We start from the raw sequence: 15,628 nt of genomic DNA, 5'->3' as shown, positions 1-15,628 counted from the left end.
CTATACGAAATTTGTACAACACTTGAACATACAACTGATGCATACCTTAGTTTGTATGATGATACTATGGCCCATTTAGATGTTGTGGGAAACTTTTTTGGGCCACCACAAAGGCGATATGACCCCTACGCTAATACCTATAACCCAAGATGGAAAGACCATCCTAACTTGAGTAATGGGGCCAACCCACGGTATAACCAGCCATACCGAAATCGGTTTCCATAAAAGTCACAAGATTCAGGTACTTATCTAGAAACCATGGTCAATAAATTAGCAACTAATATGCTTGATTTTCAATAGAAAACTAAGGCATCTATAAGAGAGTTAACCACATCAATTGAGAAAATGAATTCACAAGGGAAGCTGCCATCACAAACGGAACCTAACTAAGACAAAACGCAAATGCAGTGATGTTGCAAAGTGGAAGAGAACTAAAACCAATTCCTGGCAGAAATCTTGGCTAAGATTTTGCCCAAGAAAAGCACGAGAATGATGAACAGGCTCGAACGAAACCTCCATTGCATAAAATTCAACCTTCATTTCTAGGATGGTTGAACCAACATCAGAAAGGTAAAGATGACAAAGAGATTCTTGAAACATTCAAAAATGTCGAGATCAACATACCACTGCTGGATTTCATCAAACCAATTCCGTGATATGCCAAGTTCCTTAAAGAGCTCTGCACCAACAAGCGAAAATTAACTGGTAATGAAAATGTAAGTGTTGGTGAGAATGTATCTGCGGTGTTACAGCAGAAGATGCCAGCAAAATGCAAAGATAGGGGCATGTTCGCAATACCATGCAAAATAGGCCACTTAGGAATCAAAAAAGTCATGTATGATTTAGGAGCTTCCGTAAATGTAATGCATTTTTCCATTTATGAATCACTTAACGCAGGTTTTTTGATGAAAATAGGTGTTATCATTCAGTTGGCAGACAGGTCTATTGTACATCCCGAAGGAGTCCTTAAGGATGTATTAGTGAAAGTCAACGGGCTTATTTTTCCTACAGACTTTTATGTAGTGAAAATGGAAGAGGATAACATTCCTGGATTTTTGAAAATCTTGTTGGGCAGGCCTTTCCTTAGTACTGTTAGCACTAAGACCCTTCCTTAGCAAGATAGAATTTGACGGAGAGATCGTGAAGTTTAACATTTACGACGCTATTAGTCACCCAAGTAAAATCTTGAACGTAAATCGTGTCGACATAATTGACTCATTAGTAGGAGAAACTTTTGAGTTGTCTTATGAAGATAAACCTAAAATGATATTTGATGATTTTGAATCTGTTAATGAATTGTTGTCTCCGATGAACACTAAACTTCTACCTTCTATTGTGCAGGCACCAAATTTGGAATTAAAATCGCTTCCCGAGCATATTAAACATGCATTTCTGGAGAAAGATAATACCTTATCGATCATAGTCTCAAATAGACTCTCTAAGCTCGAAAAGGAAAGTTTGATACATGTACTAAAAAACCATAAGGAGGCGACTGACTAGACCATTGCCGACTTAAAAGGGATAAACCCTTTGACATGCACATACAAGATTTACCTGGAGGAAAACACAAAACCAAAGCGAGGGGTGTAAATATGATTGAACCCAAATATGATGGATGTGGTAAAAAAAGAAATAATTAAGCTACTCGATGCTAACGTAATCTACCCCATTTCGGACAGCAGATGGGTAAGTCAGGTATAGGTCGTGCCCAAGAAAACATGCGTGACAATAAAGAAAATGCTGAAGGTGACTTGGTACCAACCCGGGTGCAAAATGGGTGGCGTGTCTGCATTGATTACAGGAAGTTGAATTCTTATACTAGAAAGACCATTTCCCTCTTCCTTTTATAGATCAAATGCTTGAACGTTTAGCTGGTAAAACTCACTTTTGCTATCTTGATGGATACTCAAGTTTCTTCCAAATCCTAGTTGCACCAGAGGACCAAGAAAAGACCACTTTTACATGCCTATTCGACACATTTGCGTATAGAAGGATGCCATTCGAACTTTGCAACGCATCGACCACCTTCCAAAGATGCATGATAAGTATATTTTCTGAATATGTAGAAAATATTATCAAAGTTTTTATGGATGATTTTACTGTGCATGGGAACTATTTTGATGAATGCCTTAAAAAACCTTATGATAATTTTAAGTAGATGCATAGAATTTAATTTTGTCTTGAATTACAAAAAGTGTCATTTTATGGCAGACAAAGGTTTAATTCTAGGATATATAGTTTCAGCTAAAGGGATTGAAGTCGATAAGGCCAAAACTTACATTATAAATTCTTTTCCATATCCCTCAACTGTAAGGGAAATCCGTTATTTCCTTGGCCATGCAGGGTTTTAAAGGAGCTTTATAAAGTACTTCTCAAAAGTAGCTGAACCACTATGCGAATTATTACAAAAAGATAAGAAATTTGAGTTCGGCCCAAAATGCAAGGAGGCTTTTGACACACTCAAACAGAAGTTAGTTTCAGCTCTTATAGTACAAGCACAAAATTGGAACTATCCCTTTGAAATTATGTGTGATGCAAGCGAGCGTAGTGTGGGAGCCGTGTTGGGAAAAAAGATAATCAGAGAGCCTCATGTAATTTGTTATACCTCAAAAACCTTAGATGCTGCACAAAGCAACTGCACCACCACAAAAAAAGAACTCTTAGCTATTGTATTTGCTAAAATTAGATTTTAGCAATTTATATTTTAGCTATTGTATGCTGCACAAACCTTAGATGGTTTCAATTTAGATTTTAACTATTGAATTACATATTTTTATTAGTTCGCCTTTGACTAAAATTTCTCAACTCATTATTTTTTTTTCAATTCATAAATCCAAAATTTCGCCTTTTCACTTAGTGGCTTATCATACCATCTGAAAAAGCCACAATCAACTATCTTATAGTTTGGACAACTAAATAACCTTCTCTCTATATTAGACCTTTTTCATCTGATGCAAATCAAACGTTTCATTTCACTATAGTAGGAACAACTCCCTCATAATCCCACGAAACTCACTAGACATTCCCACCGTCGGGTTGAGAGTATGAAGATGAACTCATTTCGGTAGCCCTACATATTGAAAAAGCTATAATAACAATAATTTCAGACCATAAAAACCAATATTAAAATAAATAACAATAACCCAAATATCTAGTGTTTTGGTTAAATTTTCAAAACAAATTATGAATACCAAAATCCAAATCCAAAACCCTTGAAACTCAAATCTTTTTCATACCCATTGAAAAATTCAAACTCTCAAAGAACAATGCACGGAAGAATAGTAACGGAACAATGATTGATAGCATCCAATCGAATGGAAGAGTTAGATAGAAAAGATGAAGAAAGGACGAAGAAATCAAACCTAGAAATGTGAAAATCTGTTAGGGATGAAGAAGGGAAAAGCTTCGATGGAAAACCATTTTATTTTGGGTTTAATTAATATTTTGATTTTCTAAATGTTTTCTTTCTTCTTCTTTTCTCTCTCTCTTTCTCTCTTTTTACGGTTGGAAGTAAATGATTTTCTCGAATAGATTTTTTATTTAAAATATAAATTGTCACATCATTAATATTACACGTGATATAGGTAGATGAGTTCGGTTAACCACATCACGGGTCATTGATGATCAACGCGATCAATGTCTGATTCTATTAATGAAAAGAGTTATATGATATCATTTTTTATCAATAAAGATTCGATAGGATGAATATTTTTTAAGAGCTTAATTTATATTTTGTTTTTTAGTAAGGACTTTTGTTACTTTTTAAGCCAAAAAAAATTAAAACAAATGTTTATATTAATATTTCTAAAGTAAATTTAAATAAAAATATTCATAAGTTGGCCAGCATCAATTTTTAGATTTGTCCCCAAGGCCGTCAGTATAGAATTCAAAGTTTTTAGTCTTTCACCCAAGTTTAATTTGGGCTAGCCCAATTGCCTATTTTATTATTTAAAAATAATTTCATATTAATATTCTAAAATTTAAAATAAGCTTAAATTAAAAATTTATTATTAAATAATAATAGAAAATTATTATTTATTACTAAATTTGCACCAAATCTAATAGATAATTCAACCCTTAAATAGATGTATTTCAAAATGATGATTTACCATATTTAAGATGTTGCCCAAATATGTTGTAAACTCTTAACAAAGTCCCTCTTTCTATGAAAAATGACAGTCCCATGATCAACGTTTTGAACAATGATGAGTTTCAGTTGAGGGAATTTCATCTTCAAGTTGTTGCTGCAGTCTAATGGAACAGTCAGATCTTGATCACCATGGATGACCCAAACCTTTACTTTGGCATTAATCAAAATTCCCACATAATCATCCATAAACTTTGATCCTCCACATATCACATTGTGCATGCTATGCCATGCTGAATGATGGGTGTGCCTTGTTAAATCTACTACCATGAAGTTGAGTTCCCTGAAATTGAAGATACGAAATCGAAACATTTCGTATTGAAATTTAAATAAAATAATTGAAATAGACATTAAATATACATTTCTTACATATGGTATGAAAAGTGACTAAATTGTTACCTTGTTTGAGTGAATAGCTTGAAAATCCTCTCCCATGTGGTATGGTTCTTGCAAATAAGGAAGCAAAAAAATCTTCCCACATGTTCGTACCATGTCATAACTGATTTACCAAATGCTAGTGGTGGCCATAGTGTTTTTCTAGCAACTGTGTTGAGCGCCATTGAAGAACTTGTTTCATCATTTGAATCAGAAAAGTAAGGCTACATGTATAGAATGCAATAAATAAATAAGTAAAGAGAATAAGAAATAAGAAAAAGAGGTGAAATTTAATTTTTGGGTGCAACTAAAATTTGTGTAGTTAAAAAATATATCAAATTCGTATTGATGACTTAATAGAGGTGAAATTTAATTTTTAGCATTTACAATCTACCCATGAATCCAAAATTTCAACTCCAATTGAACAAAATTAATTGAAGTTAGAAGTTGATCATCTACTCACAGGTGCAACAAGAGTGACTGATTTGACAAACTTTGGGTACTTTGCAGCTAATGCCAAAGCAATATTGCAACCCATGGAATGTGCCACCAAATGGAAAGAGCTCAACTCATATGCAGAGATTACAGATTTGTGAATCATCTCCACATGATCATTTAAAGTATATAAACAATCATTTGGCTTTGGACTCTTCCCAAATCCCAGTAGATCAACTGCAAAATATCTGTAGATTTGATGGTTTAGAGGCTCAGATAGATACTTGAAAACTGAGTGCGTCCAATATGAAGAAGAAGAAAGGAATCCATGTAAGAAGATCACATTTTCAGTAGTTGCCTCTTCTCTTGGACCATCCTCACTGTTTACTGTCATGTAAAGATATAGGCATCAATAATACTTCGACTCAAAAAGAAAGACGAAGTTAGAAATTTTGTGAATGTTTGAAAAATTATGTAAACAGTTAAACAAGGTAACCTTGTGGAAACTCTTTAACAACGACATGAAGCTTCTGATTACTTTTCTTCATCCAAGAAACACAGGAATCACATCCACAATCTGACCACCTATTCACCACCTCTCCTCTATTTCCATCATCTCTTTTCTTTACAGCTTCACATATTTTTCTCCCAAAACTAAGGAAACCCATTTCCCGGAAAACGTTTTTCCTCCAAAACAAGGTCTCTGACAATTCCTTCGTCTCCAACTTTTTCCCGCAATAACATGGAAAGGGTTTAGCTTCAAACAACTTATCGAGTAATTCGTATGCCACACAAAGAACAACATCAACAAAGTCGAAGAAAAGAAATACAAGAAAAGTGATGGTATCAAGTAGGGCTTTCACCTTTTTCTCCATTTTTCTGGGAATTTTTCAAGCCAAAAAGAAGAAGAAGAGAGAAGTGGAGTACTCGACAATAAATCAAGGCAACTAAGCAAGGGTATTTAAAATTACTCAATGGTTGCTTACGAGGCTTATTCCAAATTCTTTGGTTACTACGTAGGAGGTATTATATTGTTAGATGAGTCAAATTTATTTATTTAGTTATGGCTTATACGTCAAAAAGTAGTTTAGAAAATGTAAAAAAAATTAATTAAAATTTTATATTAAATTTACATTCAGTTCTGTCGTTGATAAAAACCATAATGGTTTCCGTTATTGATCATGTTGATTGTTAAAATAAATTGACAAATCAATCAAATGGTAGCACATAACATATTTTGGTTTAATTTAATATTTTCCCATAAAATTTTTAAAAAATCATAAAAATATAAAATAATTTAAATTTTAAAAAAATTAAATCGACATAAAAATTATAAAAAAATAAATATTGTAGAAATATAAAAATTCTAATAAATTATAAAATTAATAAAACATATTTAAAATATTTGAAATTTTATAAAAATTCTTAAAAGCTTATAAAAATTATAAAAAAAATATTAAAGTTGATACAAATTTATAAAAATTATAAAAGAACATAAAAAATTGAACTAGACTGAATTAGTCGATCGGACAGGTTAGATCAAAATTAGAAAAGGTACAAATTCGGAGAATGCCATTAGATTGGTTGACCAAGGAACTAAGCAATTGAACTAATTTTTTTTATTTTTTAATGTTTTATTTAATTAAACTGGATGGACTGGTTGAACTGGAAAATCGATACCCTGACTGGTTCGACCACTAGTCCAGAAAACCTTGTTCTGAATATTTCATACTAGCATATGCTAATAGTTGGATGATAAAATTTTGGTTTCATAGTATCTAACTGTACTAAAAATACTTTATATCATACAATCCTTAGCAAACAAATTTCAGCTTTTCAGGGTCCAAACCATTGTACTGTACCTAAAAAATTAGAGATAAAATTTTAAAAAATAATTTATGAATAAAAAGGAGAGGGTCCGACAATTGTCTTTTTATTTGTGGAATATTGAGAACATTTTATTTAACATGAAAATGACTCTAACGATCTGATGACCATACCCATTATCCAACAGTTGATGTAATGTCGGTGTTTATTATGATTTTAGGGGTTTAAATGATTTTTTAATATTTTATATTTTATTATATTTTATTATAAGTTTTTATGATTTTTTATAAATTTTTTTAAGTTTATATCTATTTTAATATTCTTAAATATTTATATTTTTATGATTTTTTTATAAGTTTTAAAGAAATTTTATATGTTTTTATAAAATTTTAAATATTTTAAATATGTTTTATTAATTTTTATATTTTTATAATTTTTATAATTTTTTTAATGTTTTTATTATTTATAAATTTTTAAGATTTTTATGGGAAAATATTATATTAAACCAAAAGTTGCAATGTGTCACCATCGAATTGGTCCGTCAATTTATTTTAACGGTCAATGTGGCCAACCATATATTTCGTTAATGGATGGGCTTAATTGATTATTTTAATTAACGATAGGGGTTCAATTGAGTGCGAATTTAATATAAGAGCTTCATTTTTTTTTTCAATTTCATAAAGTTGTTTTTGACGTATAAACTTTAGATATTTATATGATGGGAGTTTTTAATTTGGTTTGACATTTTTATACTATAATTCAATGTTTTTAGAATTAGTCGATAATCATCATAATAAAATCACTGATTTTCGATTCAATTGATTTGATCTCGGTTTAATAATATAAAAAATAATTATTAAAAATAATACTTTAAAAAAAACCATAAAATAAAATTTGAACCCAACTATTATTAGGTCCATAACCAAAGGAAACCCCAACATCTATACTATTTATATCAAGCAGTTCTACTATAATATATATCTAACCATGGTTTCTTAATGAAATCCATCCAAAAATTGCCATGCACTTTTCTTTATCACACAAAAATAAATTTACATATATATAAACCGCAACATGTAAAACTAAAATTTTATTACATTTAAAATTAATTATCAAATAAAATTAAAACTTTTAAACCTTAAATTCTCAATTGTCGATTAATTAATCGAGTAACAAAATTCAATCGACATCACTATTATTTGATTGCCTAATGAAAATTAAAACAAAAACATTCATAATCCATCAAAATTAAACATCAAAGATCAAAACCCTAAAATTTCAAAATAATCAAGATCTAAAAAGAACTTTAATATAAATCTTCAAAGATCAATATATATATATATAACCGAAATGTTAAAACCATGAAATTTCATGAATCAATAATTTCAAAAAAAAAAAGAAAAGGAAACTTAATCATGAACAAAACCAAATGTGGAAACATACCCGAATCCATTGATTTCTTGGAATCTTCGATCTTGTGGTTTTGATCTTCCAAATTAGCACACAAGTAATTCAGAGAAGGTGACTCTCTCTTTTCTAAAGATGAGATATTAGAAAAGTTACCTGTGTGTAATTTGGGGACCATAAGCCTAATATATAACTTTTGCACATTAATCCTAATTTCCAATCAGCCCATCATCAATTAGAAATTAGTTACTAGAGTATCTATACATATTTGGTTCATACTAAATTAGATCACTTTTAATTTGGAATAATATTTTATGATAGTAAATAGTAACACATAATTATTATTATTATATATGTGCTGTCCATATTTTTCAATAAAACATGCTCTTTACTAGAAAGATTCCTTAGTTTATTTGAGTCAAGATAGATTTTGATATATTTGCACTTTTAGGTGAGAAATAGAGAAATGTTTTTATTATTTGAAAATTTTTGAAAAAAAAATTATGATGTAACATATGTGTTTTCTAATTTTAAAATCCCACAACAAATACTTATTTTAAAAGAGTTTGAAAGTTCACAATTACTTAGTAGATATAGCTAAACGTACATATGCATTTTAAGTCCAAAGATTAAACAAATGTCGAAGATTTTGTAAATATTGAAGTGAGTCATGTGTTACAATTACAAGGTAAAATAAGTTGTTCATGCATTTGTTTCTATTGCAAGGGTTTTGCTTTTGATGAAGAAATCTAGGCGGGTGTGTTTTTTTTTTACTTTTCAATATATATTTTTCAAAAAAAGGTAATAAAAAAACATATGGTTGGATTTAAATTTGTGTTATTCACAACAATAAAATATTAATTTTACCTGTAAACCAAAGTTTTATTTTAATATGATCTTAAAATATTTTACTTGTATTATGCATATTTTATTACCTCTATCAATTATATATTTATAATAAAATCCCTAATCGAGTTGGTGTCACGAGTCAACTGGGGATCAACTTGGTTAAAATGTTGCGATAATATGTTTTTGTAATTAAAAGAAGTTATATTATTTAAAGGTACTTTAACTTTTTTTTAAATATTTTAAAAGAAAGCTAAAAGAAAATAAACATATGATGGGATTTGATCCCATCTTACGTACATTAACAAAACTTTAATTTTACCAACAAACCAAAGCTCTATTTTAATATAATATTAATATTTTAATTGTATTATGCATACGTTATTATCTCTATCAATTGTATATACTGATAATGTTGTTAATTGAGTTGGTGTCAGAAGTTAAATCGAACCAACCAAAGATTTATGATACCATGACAAATAATTGTAGTACATTTAATATTATTAATATGATGTATTTGTGTGTTTAAATTCATTTTAGTCACAATTTAATCTTTTCTTATTTTAACATCGTACATATTTTTAAAAGATTATTTGTTTTTAATTTTAATCTTATTAATACATACTTACTTCTCTTTTGTTTTGTTTTGTTTTTTTTTTTTTGCCAAAACCTACCTACTTATTTTATTCAATGATCTTTTGTTGAACACTTTATATTAAGTAAAAAATTAAAATTGTCAAACACGTTTAAAATTTTCATATATATAATTGTTTAGCACAAATATAATATAAGTATTTATTTAAATACAATTTTTGGTAGTTAATTATATTATATATATTCATTTAAAGTCCTTAATAATCAATTTTTTTATTTTCTCCTCATCGCTACAATTACTTTTAAATTCAAATACATATTTTACTATTGGTTTTAATCTCACCATTATAGTACTCAATCTTATCGCCACCACTATTTTTATTTTTTAATCTCACCAGCAACCCATTAACTAACCTAAAAATCATTTAATTTTAAATCAATTTATTTTATTCCTAAAATAACCCTCCACGTCATGATTTATGGCGTGTCATGAAGGGTAGCCTATATAAATGGTATTTAATTGGTATCTTTATATTTATTCTATCATCTATGAAAACGCAATATACCAGAAAAGAAAATAATATCATAGAATTGGAACAAAACTTGTGTACGACTCCTTGATTGTTGCTTTTAAAGGTGTTCTAATTACGAGATTAATTTATGAGTATTAAATAAAATTTTTCCTCATCTTTTTATATTAGTAGCCAAATGTAACATAAAAAATTAAATAATTTAATTTAATGATTATATTCTATTTTTGAACCCAATCATAAAAGATAAAAAACATTTAAAATTTGAATAATAAAATATTAAAAGTTTTGTACCGGCTAAAATTACATATTGGTATGCACCATTACAAATTAGTATTGGTCAAAATGGATTGATAGTGCTGAAACACATAAAAATTTTAATCAAAATGGAACCTAAGCTATTTAATACTAATTTAAAACTGAAGTGATACTCACGACTAATTAATTTAGGGATTCATGGATTTAATGTTTCTAAATACCTAACATTTTGGGTACACTTAATTATGGGTTAGGCTACCCTTCAAGGCCCAAAAACTCGTCTGAAAAGTGAGAAAGTTTGAATAAAAATATAGGCTCAAAAAATAGAGTTGAACAAAATAATAAGACCCATTTAGAAAATAGGTTGGGCCTCAGGTGAACTTTTTTTGCTCAGGCCCGACCCGAATTTGACAAAAAAATTATGTTGTTGTTTGTTGTTGTTTACTGTTATTATGTTGCTGCTTTGTTACTATTATGTTATTGTTTTGCTATCATTTCACTATTATATTGCTACTATTTTGTTGTTATTTTATGAATATTGTATAATTCTTATTTTGTTGTTAATTTTACTATTAATTTAAAGGCATTTGTTTATAAAGTTACAACTATGTTAGTGTTATTTAAGTATAAAAATATTTTTATATGTATTTTTAATTTGTTAGGAAATATTTATTTTATTGTTTTTAGTCTATTTGATGTATTATATTTTTTAAATTTATTTTTATATAAAAAATCTAAAAAAAACTTAATACGGGCAGGTCAGACACAGATTGGACTTTGCAAAATTTTAGATCCATTTTTCGGGCATGGCTGGACTTAAAAAATAAACTTGATTTTTTGCACTAACCCAGGTCAGATCAACCCATGATCAGCTCTAATTTCATAACATTACTCATCCCTTTACGTGTGAGAAAAACGTGCATTTCTACAATTTTGCTTTAAATAAGAGAATTTCCCATTTTCTAGGTCTTTATAAAAAGTTCCTTCAATCCTCAATTGATCATCTCAAAATCCTTTTCTTACATATCATGGTAAAAGTGGAATTTATTGAAATATATTTGCTTATATTTCTTCTTTTAATCTTTGTTATCACCAAGGTCTTGAATCGAACAAGATGCAAACATATGAATCTCCCACCAAGTCCACCAACTCTTCCAATTGCAGGCCATCTCCATCTCCTCAAGGAACCCTTCAACCAGTCCCTCTTTGCCCTCTCGCAAAAACACAGCCCAATCTTTTCCCTCAGGCTCGGTTCACGCCTCGCGATTGTTGTATCATCCCCGTCGGTTGTCGAGGAATGCTTAACAAAAAATGACATTGTTTTCGCCAACCGTCCTTGCTTCTGGGTTGGCAAGTACATCAGCTACGACTACACCACCATCATCTCATCCCCTTACGGTGACCATTGGCGAAACCTTAGACGAATATGCAAGCTCGAAATCTTCTCCGCCAATCGTTTAAACTCATCTTCGAGTATTCGACGAGATGAAATCAAGAACTTGTTGTGGAAACTGTATTATTCCTCGAGTGATGATAACTTTGTCAAGGTAAAGTTGAAACCATTACTGTCAAAGCTAACGTTTAATATAACACTGAGGATGATTGCAGGCAAGCAACATAAACCGGAAGCAGTAAAGCTTCATGGTCTCCAACAAGAGCTTCTGAAGCTGGGAATCTCACCAATTGTAGGAGATTTCTTTCCATTTTTACGGTGGGCTAATTTTTTTGGATACAAGAAGAAGGTGGTGAAATTAACGAGAGAAATCAATGGATTATTGCAAGGTTTGGTTGATGAGCATCAAAGGAACAAATATGGTTTCGAGAAGGAGGATACGGTGATCAGCCATTTGCTTTGTTTGCAAGAATCGGAAGCTCAGTATTATACCGATGAAATTATCAAAGGGATTGTCCAGGTTATATATGAAGTCATTTCAAAATCATATATTTAAAAAAAACTAAAACTAAAAATATGCATAGGCCTAGCGGTGTAAATTTGACATTGATATTCGCAGGCTACTCGAGTTCAACTCGAAAAAAATTCAAACTCGACTCAATAATTATCAAGACGAGCTTAAGCTATCGACCAAGTTGAATTTGACCTTAGCAATACTTAACTCTAATAGCTTGCGAACCTTATTGAGCTTTTCATATTTTTTATATTTTTAAATTACATTATTACTTTTAATTTATATTATTAACCTTAAGCTTAATCATTAAAAACGAGCTCGAGCTCAAGCTTGAGCTTGAGTCCAAAAATTAGTAAATGAGCTTCATTGAGCTCTAGCTCGAGTACAAAAATTAGTAAGCGAGCTTAATTGAGCTTGAACTTGAGTAGCTCGATTGTATCTTGAGCCAAACTCAGGTTTAAAAATAAATGTTTAATCGAGCTTGATAGTATTCAGGCTCGGCTTCGTTTGATTACACCCCTAATTGGCCTAAACATAATTAAGTTAGTTACTTACAAATATAAACTGGCTAAGAGAAAATTTCAGACTCATATATAAGTTCGATCAAACTTGGATAATTATATTTAGTGTTGAACTTGATTTCATATATAAGTCCGGTCTGACCAGGCCTAAGAACATCTCTAGTCATCAAACAACTTATGTTAAGAAGAGTTTAGCCATTAAGTGTTGGATGCAATGGTAAGACACATTGCATTCTTAAGGAAGGAACATTATTCAAACCTTGGAGACGATATTATTGAGAGGGATAGCTACGAACCCCGAACATAAATCGTAAAACAGATATGAAAAAAAGTTAAGGAATTTAAACTGTATTAAGATGATCCATGCAAAGTTACCATTAGGTTAGAAATTAGGGTTTCCTAAAATAGTTAATTTCCTTCTAAAGTTTAACTTGCTGAGTTCTATTGTCTCACTTAACCAAACTCTATTAATGATTTTCTGTTTTTCTATTTTTTTTAATAATTATCATGCAGGATATGTTACTTGGAGGAACCAACACCGTAGTTATAGCATTAGAATGGTCCGTGTCTCATTTACTCAACAATTTAAACACAATGCAAAAGAGTAAATCCGAACTAGATTTCCACGTCGGTCATGGTAGATTGCTAGACGAAACCGATCTCCCGAGACTACGTTATCTACAAAACATAATCTCAGAGACCCTCCGATTGAACCCGGCAGTGCCACTTCTTGTTCCCCACGTCTCGTCTGATCGTTGTAACTTATTAGGGTACAACATTCCCAAGGGTACAATGTTGCTAGTGAATGCATGGGCGATCTATAGGGACCCAAAGTTATGGGATGAGGCAACATTTTTTAAGCCAGAAAGGTTTGAGAACGGTCGGGCAGAGGGTTATAAGATGATGCCGTTCGGGTTAAGAAGAAGGGCTTGTCCTGGAAAAGATTTAGGCCAACGTGTTATGGGATTGGTTTTAGGGTCATTGATTCAATGCTTTGAGTGGAAAAGAGTAAGTTCAAAGAAAATTGATATGGCGGAAGGCAAAAGACTAAATTCACCAAAAGCTAAGCCTATAGAGGCCTTTTGCAAAGCTCGCAACACTGCAAAAGAGCTACTTTCATGAATAGTTATGGTATTCGTTTTATGCCAGTCAACTTTTAGTTTTAGTTCCTCTACTATATTTAAAATTTGGATTTAGTCCTTGTATTCTAATTTAGCATATAATGTCATTAAGTGGTAAAAATAAGGTTAAATTCTACTATTAGGCCCTGTATTTTGCAAAAATTGTGAGTTTAGTTCTGATGCTTTTATTTGATCAATTTATTTTTCTTCATTTAAACTGATCTGAGACAAATTACAACAAGAACAACATTCAAAGAAACAACTTACAAAATACCACAATGAAACATTTCCTACAATTGAAAACTAATATTCGACATCAAAGCTAATACTCACCACCAAGCATTAAACATGTCACCACAATTAATACCTGCTACAATTATTTGATCAATTTTAGTCATTATACTTTTCAACTTTTGAAATTTGTGTCCTAAAAAAAAAGTAACAGTTAATTTTGTGTGGTTAAATTCAATTATTAGTTTTGTACTATGCATATACAATTGTAAATTTTGTCCATCTTCTCCAACTGGATAATCTAAGTCCCTATACTTTTTACATTTTGAAAGTTCAATCTTGACACAAATGACAGTTATTAATCCATTAACTAGATTTTTTTAGTAAGTGATATGTGGAAATAATAAGCTGACATTGCATTATACATAATAATATGTTTGGTGCATCAAATTTTGAGGGCATCATGTCTCGAAACCATATCCTCTTATAGTGGCGGAGCCATGTTGAGGCCATGGCCACCCAAAGTTTAAAATTTTCAAACTTAGTCCTTTGTAAATTTACACTATAGCCCTCCTAAAAATATAAGTAGGCCCCTTAAAGTTTAAGATTTTTACAATTTTCCCTTTTGTATATGCATTATAGTCCTCCTAAAAATATAAGTAGGCCCCTCCAATATTTTTATAGGATTAAAAACAATATTAAAAATTTTATTATTAATAAAAATAAAGAGAAAATCTTCTTGAAGAAGTTAAATTACTCATGATGACTGTTGAATGATATTTTTATTAAATAATAATAAATTAATGTTTATTTAACAGTTTACTTAACATAATAATATTCTATAAGTAATATAATAAAATATATAAAAAGAAAAGATGATGAGACGTTTATCATCTTTCTTCTTCATATTGGTGCTTAGCAGGGAAAGAAAAAAGAAATTTTCTTTACCATTTTTCCTCCAAATTTGAAGTATAAGGTATGTTTTTCTTCAAACTTTTCATAGATTTTGAATATTTAAAACTTATTTTACATATATGTACCAATAGTTTTTTGTTTTATCAAGTATATTAAAAGTTGGCATTAAAGGATATTGATGGAACACCCCTAACCTGAATTCATCACCAGAACAGGGTTACGGAGCATTACCAAAATTTACAAATTAATTTTTAGACATTTCATTTCATCTAGCATTCATATTTGAAACCAACCAAAATCAAAATATTAATGAGCCAACGTTGGCTAAATTAACTTATACACGCCATTATAACTAGAATCAAATCATCCAAAATTACCGATAAAACCAATGAATAGTGTGATATATCTCCGACAAGTTTCCAACCCAATCGAGCTTCCAATAATCTGTAGGGTAAATAAGAAAAACAAATACGTAAGCAATGAATGCTTAGTAAGTTCATGTAGTCTTTAATCA

The 15,628-nt window shown here is 30.3% G+C and overlaps 2 protein-coding genes across 2 annotated transcripts; one reads left to right on the top strand and one right to left on the bottom strand.

Annotated features, from left to right (window-relative positions):
- Positions 1-3,996: 3,996 nt before the first annotated feature.
- Positions 3,997-5,887, bottom strand: LOC107935308 (probable lysophospholipase BODYGUARD 4). The gene is made up of 4 exons (XM_016867878.2): positions 5,454-5,887; positions 4,986-5,344; positions 4,547-4,746; positions 3,997-4,430 (listed from the first exon to the last, which is right to left on the bottom strand). Exons 1-4 carry the CDS (start codon positions 5,830-5,832, stop codon positions 4,115-4,117), a joined length of 1,254 nt encoding a protein of 417 aa, XP_016723367.2. The 5' UTR covers positions 5,833-5,887; the 3' UTR covers positions 3,997-4,114.
- Positions 5,888-11,543: 5,656 nt separating this feature from the next.
- On the top strand, positions 11,544-14,137 carry LOC107935321 (cytochrome P450 81Q32). The gene is made up of 2 exons (XM_016867891.2): positions 11,544-12,332; positions 13,361-14,137. The coding sequence occupies exons 1-2, from the start codon at positions 11,544-11,546 to the stop codon at positions 13,967-13,969; spliced, it is 1,398 nt and encodes a 465-aa protein (XP_016723380.1). The 3' UTR covers positions 13,970-14,137.
- The last annotated feature ends 1,491 nt before the right edge of the window (positions 14,138-15,628 follow it).

The sequence above is a fragment of the Gossypium hirsutum genome, chromosome D10 (genome assembly GCF_007990345.1).
Source record: "Gossypium hirsutum isolate 1008001.06 chromosome D10, Gossypium_hirsutum_v2.1, whole genome shotgun sequence".
NCBI classification, from domain to species: Eukaryota; Viridiplantae; Streptophyta; class Magnoliopsida; order Malvales; family Malvaceae; genus Gossypium; species Gossypium hirsutum.
This window is presented reverse-complemented; position numbering and strand designations above follow the sequence as displayed.